The 10,592-nt window shown below is 50.4% G+C and overlaps 1 protein-coding gene across 1 annotated transcript in view; it reads left to right on the top strand.

Moving 5' to 3' along the window:
• Positions 1-10,592, top strand: part of LOC103597070 (tyrosine-protein kinase transmembrane receptor ROR2-like) — an 89,017-nt gene that overhangs the window by 31,942 nt on the left and 46,483 nt on the right. The window contains exons 2-3 of the mRNA XM_008580870.1: positions 4,507-4,616; positions 5,558-5,625. Coding sequence (XP_008579092.1) covers positions 4,507-4,616; positions 5,558-5,625 — 178 coding nt within the window. The remainder of the gene's footprint in view (positions 1-4,506; positions 4,617-5,557; positions 5,626-10,592) is intronic.

Here is a 10,592-nt window from a genome sequence, read left to right as displayed (position 1 = left end):
AGAAATGCCTATTCGGCTCCTTTGCCCAATTTTTGGTTGGGTTACTTGTTTTTTTTGCTGTAAAGTTGTTTGAGTTCCTTGTATATTCTGGATATTAATCCTTTGTCAGTTGTATATTTTGCAAATATTTTCTCCCACTCTGTTGGTTGTCTTTTTACTCTGTTGATTGTTTCTTAGTTTGATATAATCCCATTTGTTTATTTTTCCTTTAGTTGCCTGTGGTTTTTGGGGTCCTATTCATGAAGTCTGTACCCACTCCTACTTCCTGGAGTGTTTCCCCTATGTTTTCTTTAAGGAGTTTTGTTTCAGGATGTATATTTAATTCTTTAATCCATTTTGAGTTGATTTTGGTATATGGTGAAAGGTACGGGTCCAGTTTCATTCTCCTACATACGAGTATCCAGTTTTCCCAGCATCACTTGTTGAAGAGGCAGTCTCTTCCCCAGTATGTGGATTTGCTGTCTTTGTCATAGATCAGATGGCTGTAGGTGTATGGACTGATTTCTGGGTTCTCTAGTCTATTCCATTGATTGATATGTCTATTTTTATGCGAGTACCATGCTGTTTTAATTATTACAGCTTCATAATATAGTTTAATGTCAGGTAGTGTTATGCCTCCAGCTTTATTTATTTATTTTTTTTGCTCAGGATTGCTTTGGCTATACATGGTCTTTTGTTGTTTCATATAAATGGCTGGATAGCTTTTTCCATCTCAGAGAAAAATGTCATTGGAATTTTGATGGGGATTGCATTGAATCTGTAGATCACTTTGGGTAATATCCTTTTGTACAGTGAAAGGGTAAATGAACTCTGATGCCCACTATGGTGATATCTTTCTCTGATCTAACTAAAATAACCAAATAAATCCAATAAATAATTAAATCTGCATGGGAGAGTGTGGTGCAGATTTATTTATTTATTGGATTTATTTGGTTATTTTAGTTAGATCAGAGAAACATATCACGATAGTGGGCAGCAGAGTCCATTTCCCTTTCATTGTACAAAAGGATGGACAGACAGTTTAAAAAATGTTCATGTTTGGTACCTTGAGGCTATTTCAGGAGATTTTACCTTTCACAGATTTTCAGTACACTTTATCACATGTGCCCCTCACAACTTAGACAGGGCAGGGAGCAGCATCTAAGGTGAAGTTATAGGGGCTCTGGCTCATCTGTGGGTATTTGTGTAGCACGCATCTCTCACACTAACATGGTTCTGGAAAATAAGTCATCTGAGCACGTCGTACTTTGTTTTTCTTCTTAAACATTCAGTGTCATCATCTCGCATTTGCATGTGCTGGAATTGGCACCATCTTGGGAGGACCTGCTCCTCCGTGGCCCTCTGCTGCCGAGTGCCTGGCACGGTGGCTTCCTGCTCTCAAGCTCTCACGGGCTGCTGAGAACTGCACACAAGGCCTGTTTGGAAAGGTGCTTGGTAACTCCCACTGTGCACGTAGTTCCCAGGCCATTGCTATTATGACCTCCGACTCCTCTCAGTGTTAATCACGTGCCCCGGGAGGATTCTTGGTAATTTTCCTTGCACCACAGAAGTTTACCACCCTATGGATCCCAGGCCATTGCTATTATGACCTCCGACTCCTCTCAGTGTTAATCACGTGCCCCGGGAGGGTTCTTGGTAATTCTCCTTGCACCACGGAAGTTTACCACCCTATGGGGGTCAGAGTTCCTTTACTCTCTCCTCTTCCTCCTACCCAAGGAGCAGATGTGCTGCTGAGCATGGAGAAGAAGGTTGGGATCTTGGTTCTGCTTCCAGCAAGACGCTGGGCTTTCGCTGAGGCTGCTCCTCCTTGGCTTTCTAAAAAGTGGTCACGGGTGAGTGGCCTGCACCTGCAGGGCAGGGCTGCCGTGGAGCTCAGGGCTCAGCTCCAGCACCCTGCCTGCCTGGCTGCCGTCTTTGTTGTGGACTTCTGACTGCCCCCTCTTCAGTCCTCCCCGTCTAATCCACGCCTCCCTCCGCATCCACATGACCTTTTCCACCTGCATGCTGAGCCCCTCACCCTCCCAGCCCGGCCTCTTCCCTCTCCAGTATCCTCACCCTTCCTTTCCCCAGGCCCCCTGCACGCCCTGCAGCTTCTCATGCCCACCCCCAGCCCGTCCACCCTCAGCCCTCCCTTTTGCAGAGCACGTGTCAGCTGTCTCTGTATGTATGCTAACCTTCATGGGCATAGCTCTGTGACTTCTCGGCTTCAGGTGGGTAGGGACACCTGACTGGGTGTCTGTCTGTGGACTGGGCCCAGGGCACCGTCAGCTCTTAGAGTTGCTGAGTGAAGGAAGGAACAACTTCCTGCCATGGAAGATGGGATCTCGTTATGGTTGGACCTGTTCTTGGAAAATGCCAGCCAGTTTTTCACACACGTATGTCTGTCGGTGCCCTGCCTGGTGCAGGCAGGAGTGCATGGGCTGAGTCTGATGTCATGTGGTCCAGCTGGCCTTGGGGAAGTTGGAGGTAGGCTCCCCAGGTGGCCAATCTTCCTCTGCTTTAATAACTCCACTTTACAGATCATTACAGGGATAACAGTTGTGTGACAGTGACGCCACAGTGACAGCAGTGAGCAGAGCTGTGAGGCTGGGAGGGCCCTTTGCAGACTTCTGGGGACTGTGGCTGGTGCGGGCCTCCCGCCAGCTCTGTCTTTTCTCTCATGTGGACAATGCTACCTCGGGACAGCTGTGGTGACCCTCTGTCTGTACCACCCCCATCTCTGCCTTTTAAAAACATGGTACATCAGTCTGCTCAGGCTGCCGTAACAGAGCACCACAGGCTGGTGGCTTCAAGAGCAGAAATGTGGAAGTCCCAGATCAACCCATCGACGTGGTTGGCTCCTCTGAGGCCTCTCCCTGGTTTGTAAACGGCGTCTTCTCCCTGTGTCCTCACGTGGTCGTCCCTCTGCATGTCTGTGCCCTCCTCTCTCCCTACTAGACACCAGTCACATTGGATTGGGGCCACCTGAATGACCTCATTTTACTCTACTCACCTCCATAAAGGGCCCATCTCTAAACACAGCAACATTCTGAGGTCCTGGGGTTGGGACTTCAATGTACGAATTGGGGGGACACAATTCAGCTTGTCACAGATGCCAGCCTCAGAAAGCAGGAAAGAGAAGCCTGTGCTCTCCACCTGGAAAACCACCCTGGTCAACGGTGGGCATCGTGGTGGGCCCCTGCCTTCCTCTCCCGCTGTCCTCCATCAATAGCACTTCTGAGAGGGCTCTGGACAAGGGGACAGCTGCCCTCCTTCCTGTGCTGGCAGGGCTTAGGTCTTGATCTGCTGCCAGCCTCTGTGCAACTTGAACATGCCATCACGTCCCCTCTAGGTCCCTGCCCCTTACAGTGAAGTGAGGTCATTACGGAGGTCTGTCCTCTTGAGGGCCGCATTCTGAGTGTGACCCGCACGGCTGATAGGGCGGGTCAGGGGACTCCCCAGGAGACGTGGGCTTCTGGAATTCCTAGAGCTGGAAGCAGAGGCCAGTGTGGTCCCTTCTGTGAAGGCCACACCTGGTGATGGACCACAGGGCACCTGGCGCTGTGTCCAGTGATCCACGTGGCAGCTGTCATTCTTAAATTCTCCATTGCTGTTGGGATTGACTGGACAGGTGTGGACAGACTGTGGGTGTCGTCTTGCTGTGGTTGCACCCCCAGCTCTGGGCCCAGCTGACCGTGGCTAACAGTAAGGAACATGCAGGCTGGGACCCCGTCACATGCTGCTTGCAGCCCGTCGCAAGTGCAGGGCGGGATGGCCCCGGCGGGCGGGCGTGTGTTGCGGAGGTAGGGCCTGTGGGGCCGCAGCCCGAGCAGGGGCGGAACCGCGCCCGTCAGAGCCCAGGGGCTCCCGGCCTGAACTCGTTTCTGAGAAGGCGTCTGCTGATGGCTTCCCACAATGGTGACGTGATCCTCTCACTCGAGTGCAGGGGACGTGCCTGGTTTTCACTGTGAAACACACAGGGAGCTGTGGAACCTTCCCCACCAAGGCTGGAGCTGGTGACAGCGCCTCATAAACTTCAGGAAGCAGCTGAACCTTGTTCCCAGTCCTGTCACAACTGTGGCCGCGGGCCAGTGGCGAATGCTCAGCCTGGAGTTGAGGGCACTGCTCGCCTGGCATCGGGGGCAGGAGGTCCCCAGGCCCGCACTCTGGCCCTGTGTCATTCTGAAGTTTTGTGTTTGTGGTGGACTGTTGCTGGGGACTAACAGCACAGCTTGTTTAGCCTCTGGAACAAGCAGCATGTCCCAAGACCAGCTTTGTTCTGCTTGGGGCATATCACAAAATCTGTTTTACTAAATTGCCACCAGTTACATGTCAAAGAGAGGCCCTGATCTTCAGTCACAGCTGTCCTTACCACTTCCTTGGACACTGCTGCTGGGCCAGGAGTGTGTTGAAAACAGCTCAGTGATGCTGTCCCCATTCTGGTAAAGGATCCAGTAGTCCTTAAACGCCCCATGGTGGGGTAGAAATCTCCTGCTGGGCCAGGGTCTGTGGCCATGTGTACCTCAGATGCACGGCAGCAAGGATGCCCACAACCTGGTGCCCGCTCCTGCCACCCACCAGTCCGCGGAGCCACGAGATGTTGCTGCCTGTCAGCGGATTGCTAAAGTGTCATGCTGGTGAGCGCTGCCGGCCACTGGCCAGACGTGGTTTTGGCCAGGACCTACCGGCTTAGTGCCAGCTGCACTCGGCCACGAGGCAGGCTGGCTGTTCCTTGTGAAGTGGGGGAGGGAGGGTGCCACTGGCTTATCAGAGGGGTGTGCAGGGAACCGTGAAGCAAAATTGTTGCTTTTGCCAGAAGAGTGACCGTGGAAATGAGAAAAATAAAAGCTTTTCTCTGTCTTCTGAGACTTCCTTCACCCATACTTGCAAAAAAGCAGAAATCACAGAAAGCTGGGAAAAGCTTTGTATGCTGGTTCTGTTATTCCTGCTGTGCCCTGCACTGTGGTCCCGATGACAGAGGGGTGGGGACAGCCAAGAGGACTGATGAGCAGCTATGACTGACTCGTGAGCACAATGATAGACTTCATGCTGACATCCCATTGAGCAAAGTTGTCCGTGTTTTTTCCCTTCAGGGAATATTGGCATAAAAGAACGCTTGGTGGGGACAGGAGGAAGACAGGGAGGATGCTGTGGGCAGTTTGGGGACCCCTGAAGGAAGCAGACTTTAGTGGCCCTATCACAGAGGCAGGAAGGACGTGAGGTTCTTAGGAGGGAGGGGACCTGTCTTCCTTTCAGGGCATGTGCATTTTCTACATAAAGAGAGAGCCTGGAAGTCTAGTGGGAGAAATGATTCACGTTATGCCTGTGAATTCTTTTAAAGTAGTTGTGATTTGTACTGAGTCGCAGGTCCTGCGTGATTGTGTGATTGTGGGCAGAATGTCCTAGAGTGGCTGTTTTGGGGTGTGGCCCCTGGGCCAGCAGCCGCGGCATCTTCCGGCCTCCACCCCACACCCCCTGGACAGGAGATGCTCTGCTCCAATAGGCCCCAGGCGCTTCCTGTGCCCATCCAGGTTTAAGGTGGGAAAAAGGTAGGGGGTTTTCCCCCTCTGTGCAACAGCTCCTACAGGACCGTGTGGCCCCTGAAAGGTCTGGAGACCTGCCACAGGGGTTCTGCCCTGGCTGCCGGTTGGATCACTGGGAACTTGGCAGGTGTTGATACCGGCGCCTCGGGGAAAACCTGACTTAACAGGTCTGGGTGCAGCCTGAGCACGGGACGTAGAGAACTCCTGTGACCCTGATGTGCAGCTCGGCGGGGAAGCATCTTCCTCAGTCAGTGGCCACCCATTGGCCGTGGCCAGGGGATGTCTCTGTGTGCAAGATGGATGACACTGGGACTGTCGGCTCCATGCCCTGGGCAGGTGGTCTTCTGGCTGTTTCTTGAGCTCCCCTTTCTCCTTGTGAGACAGGGAAGGGGGATGTGAGGCACATTTAAATGACTGACCCACCAGTTGGGCATTTAGATGTCCTGAAAAACTGTACCACAGACAAAGCTACTTTTCTTTTTCTCAGGGAAGAAAACATCAGCTGTTTCATTTGTTAGTAAATTTTCTGTAACTATGGAACATGTCCTTCCCAATCCACATCGGCGCAGCAGCCTGCGATGCTGTGTATTTCTGGCTCACAGGACAGGTAAGGTGCTGCTTGGGTTTGTGTGAGGAGGACTGGCCGTTCTCCAGCCCCTTCAGGCGGTCTTGCTGCACAGTGGCTGGAGGAGCTCTGTCTGTGTGCGACTCTGTGTTGGGGAGCACTTTCACCGAATCCTGCTTCTACCTCCCCACACAGTCCAGCAGCGTGGCATGGCCACTCTGGGTAAGGGCCATCTCCTCGTTTATAGAGCAGGTGTTGGTTTAATCTCTTTGACACTGCCCCTGCATATTTTGGATATGTGATTGCACAATTTTTACCTCAAGTTCTGTCCTCGTATTTTCCCTCTCACTAGTTAACAGGGGTGTTGGAAAAATGGAATAATTTAATCAGGCTCCCCTTGCCTCAGGGATGGTTGGGGGTGGTTCAGTAAACATTGTATGTGTCAGGGGGTGGAGTTAGTGTGCCTGCCTGCCGCCACCTTGGCTGGCATTTACTGCCTGGGGTGGCCACTGTCAGCACAACCATGCTTTCCAACCTGCGGCTTCCAAGGACCTTTTGGCCAGTTACCTAGCTCATAGACCTGAGTGTAAGGGGTCTGGTGACCCAGCCTGGAGTGTGAAGGGTCTGGGGACCCAGCCTGGTGTATGAAGGGTTTGTGACCCAGTCTGTGAATGGGCTTGAGGGGTCTGTGGGCTCCAGACCCAGCCTTAGCTCGACAATCGGCCCAGTCAGTGCAGGATTACTGGCAGGTAAAAGAGCCCGACAACTGGCATAGTTGAGAAGCTTTACAATTGGCATCACAAACAGGATTAAAAGAGCCTTAGTGCCGCAGGGGGTCTCTGCTTTTTGATTTGTTATACAGCTGCTCCTGCGCCAGGTCATCAGCTACATGCAGGTTATAAAGGACTCAATGATCCATCCAGAAGGATCAGAGATTTCAAGATTTTCTACAAAGAACTACTTTTAAAATAGTACTGTGGCTTAATGTGTCTTTCCCTTCACACTTTCTCTGTTGGAGGTTTCATACCATCTGGACAATTTCAGCCAGAAATCAGGGGAGTCTCCTGTACAGATAGATCCAGCTCTGAGGGTCCAAGACCTGACCTCTCAGTGTAGTAGTTTCGGCACCAGCTGTCAATCAGGAAGACCTGGTGACACCTCTGTGTGACCAAGGAGGTTGTGTGGATTTGATTAAATTGCTAACTTACGTAAGCCTCAGTTTACGCATCTGAATGTTGAGTATGATAATGAGGACTTCATAGGATCATCGGAGGAAATAAAGAAGACAGTAGGGTAAGATTCTTAGCATGTTCCCTGGCTCGTGGTAAATCTTCCACTGACCCGAGCCTTGGTGGTTGCAGACGGAGCTGAACCTCACTTTGCACGTGAGGTGGTGAGAGCGGTTGGTTGAAAGAGTAGGTTACGCTGGGAAATCATTACCAAGGTCAGTACTTTACGCAGCTTGTTTTAACTTACAATGTGCATTGATCTATGAATATTTTAATCAAGAGGGTTACTGACTGGAGCACCACATCATCTTTTCCACATCAGCCACACCCAAAACACACGTTCAATGATTTCAGGGTTTCGATTTATTTTCTTTACTTTGAAATGGAGCAAAAAACTCCTAGACACTTGCAAAATTCAGGAGCCTAACAGATTTTTACTCCCTCCTCGATGTTTTACAGCTGTCTTGTGCACAAGTAGCCAGCTATTTTTAAAGTGACCTACTTTTATTTTTCTTCCTAAAGCTTTTAGCTTAGATTTAGCAGAAATAACTTTCTTCTTGTTTAGTAGAAATAACTTTCTTCTTTAGTAGAGATAACGTTTTTCACATGACAACACATTTTGCAATAGTTACCTGAATAACATAATTCCAGTAACAAACACTCCTGGCATAGACAGGTTTGGGACAACAACTGACCCTTGGTAAGCTTAGGTCTCGGCTGGTGTGAGAGGCATCGGTCTGTCCGTGCCTGTCTCAGAAGAACTGGCTGGTGTCCTCTGGCAAATCATGTCAGGGACAGTTGCCGTTTCATCATAATTTAGAGTTATCCCATTGACTTCCCCAACAGGCCCAAAGTGGAATTTGTTGTTTTCCTCTCTTCAAACCACCGTTGCCCCCTGCTGTGGACTGAATGTTTATCTCCCCCACCCCCAATTCATATGTTGAAATCCTAACCACTATCATGTATAGAATTGAGAGATGAAGACTTTGGGAGTAAAAGAAAGTGAGCTGAGACAACAAGTACTGATCAAGCTTTATTAAAGGAAAAGAATCTGCCAGGCTGAGCCCAAAGTGGATGGCAGCCCATGGCTGCCCTCAAAATGGAGGACAGCACCAGGTGTGGGGGTGTAGAGCTTATATAGGGTGCCAAGGGCTGGCTGATACCATCAAGGAGGGGCATTATGCTAATGTGGAAGCTGTGCGACCAGGGTGGAGAACTTCATGCTTGCAGAAGTAAAAGTGTTTCCATTTAAGTCACGAGTTTTCTTGTAAAGGGAAGGGGGGAGGGGTTTGGTGCTGGAGTGGAAGACAAGGCTGGCAGCTATTTTGTGCTTATTGTGTGCACAATGGCACTGGTCACCTCCAAGATCCATCATTCCCACCTCCCAAGTACAAGAAGAAGGGAAACGGGGCGAAGGTCTCATTCTTCTGAAGCTACTTCCTGCTGGAGATGGGTGAAGATATGGAAAAAGTAAAAGATTTATATTGCTGCGCAAAACAATTAGGTGGCGGGGTATTGGTTTCGTGTGGGGAGGCTGTATTCTTCCAGGGAAGGGTCGCTGACTCTGAGGGGCTGATATCCTCCTCGCAGGAACAATTCAGCGACCTTTTGGTTGGTGAAAGCTTGTATACATTCCTGCAAGAAATTAGAGAAACACCAAAAGAGACGGACCAAAAAGTAGGCTGAGGCACAGTTAGGGGCCCTAGTAAGGGCATAAGCCAGGGTATCCAAGGGTTCAGTGACTGGAGCCACCCCACAGGTATGTTTGTGTTTTGTAACCCTTTGCATCAGTGATCAATGCTTGCTTTTTAATGATTTAAGTTGTTTTGGATCACCCCAGCCTCATTTACATAATAACAGCGTTCCTCCCCCAAGAAGAGGCAGGGGCCTTCCTTGTCAGCTGTAAGGAAGTAAAGGGCCTGACAGTTCTGTAAGGCAACTGTCGTGAGTGAGGTGACCTGTCACTGGAGGGAGGAGATGCTGTCCATACTTAGTTCTTCTGAGAGTTTATGATAGAACTGAGAGGCAGTAGCAGGGCCCGCTATGCCAGTCCCAGTTGCAGGAAGGATCCCTGCCCCAATTAAAAGGTACAATTAGTGCCCTACGGGAGCAGGGGTCACTTCCTGAGGGGGAGGGGCCGAAGTTAGTCCCAGTCCCGTCCATCTGGACGGTGATGTCAGGGACAAGCCAAATGAATATGGAATAAATCGCGTTAGGGGGACAGGCAACAGGATAACGTAGTTTTACAAAGGAAATCTATTCTGGCTTTAGGGCATGGATAAGGAGGGGGTAAGTGAGTGGTAGCATTTGGAGTTAGTGAGGCAGAGTGTGCGCAGACACCGCACAACGCTGACAGTCCCCGCTGAGGTGACATTACAGGAAAGTGAAGAGATGTTTGTGGAAACGTTGTGGGCTTCATCGACAGGGAGGGGAGAGACCACAAAAAGTTTCTCGCAAAGTGGGAGACAGATGAGTCACTCGGGGACCAGTCTGATTCGCTGAGGACTGCATCGTCCCTGCAGAATTGGAACCTCCATGTTCCAGGTAAGGGGGAGCTTGAGATAGGAGGAAAAACATGGGAAGGATGCGAAGGGAAGTGTGCCTGCAAGTGGTTAGGGACATGGGGTGGCATATACTTATCATGTTCCATGATGGCAAACCCATGATAGCAGGTCGGGACCAGTCTTAGAGTAGCTCTTGTGCAAAGGACGTGAAGCGGGCCTGCAACAGTGAGAGGATAATCAACAGGGGAAAGATCATCCTTCTTTTGGGATTGGGGAAATAGTGGAGGTCCTGGAGATTTTCAGTTTTGTGGGTACTAAAATGGATGAAGCGTAAGGAGGTGTTGGGTTGGGGGTTGAGTAGAGGGACCCCTCTGGCTTGTTGTTAACAGATTCTTTGGGTAAAGTCTCAGGTGCTAGTTTTACCAAGGATAAGTGATACCAAGGGGCCTTTCCTAGTACCTTTACTGCTGTGGGGGTGGTGAGAAGTTCTGTATAAGGCCCTTCCCAGCATGGCGAGAGGGGCTTTGGGATTCAGGTTTTAATATACACTTGCTGTCCCGGGCTCAGTTTACAGTCTGAGGGGGTGGTGGGGAAAGGATGAGGTAATGGAAGGTTGGCCTGTTCCCAAAGAAGATCCCTAATGAGCGAAAGAGCAGGGAGATACTGGCCTAAAGGCGATGAGCTGGAAGGGAGAGGTGTGAGAGTGAAGGGCCGCTGTACATAAGTTCGAGGGGGCTGAGGCCTGTGGGCTTGCGGGGGCAGCCTGCAGGTG

Source organism: Galeopterus variegatus, unplaced genomic scaffold (genome assembly GCF_000696425.1).
Source record: "Galeopterus variegatus unplaced genomic scaffold, G_variegatus-3.0.2 Scaffold2182, whole genome shotgun sequence".
NCBI classification, from domain to species: Eukaryota; Metazoa; Chordata; class Mammalia; order Dermoptera; family Cynocephalidae; genus Galeopterus; species Galeopterus variegatus.
Note: the sequence above shows the minus strand (reverse complement) of the source record. Positions and strands in the feature narration are given on the sequence as shown.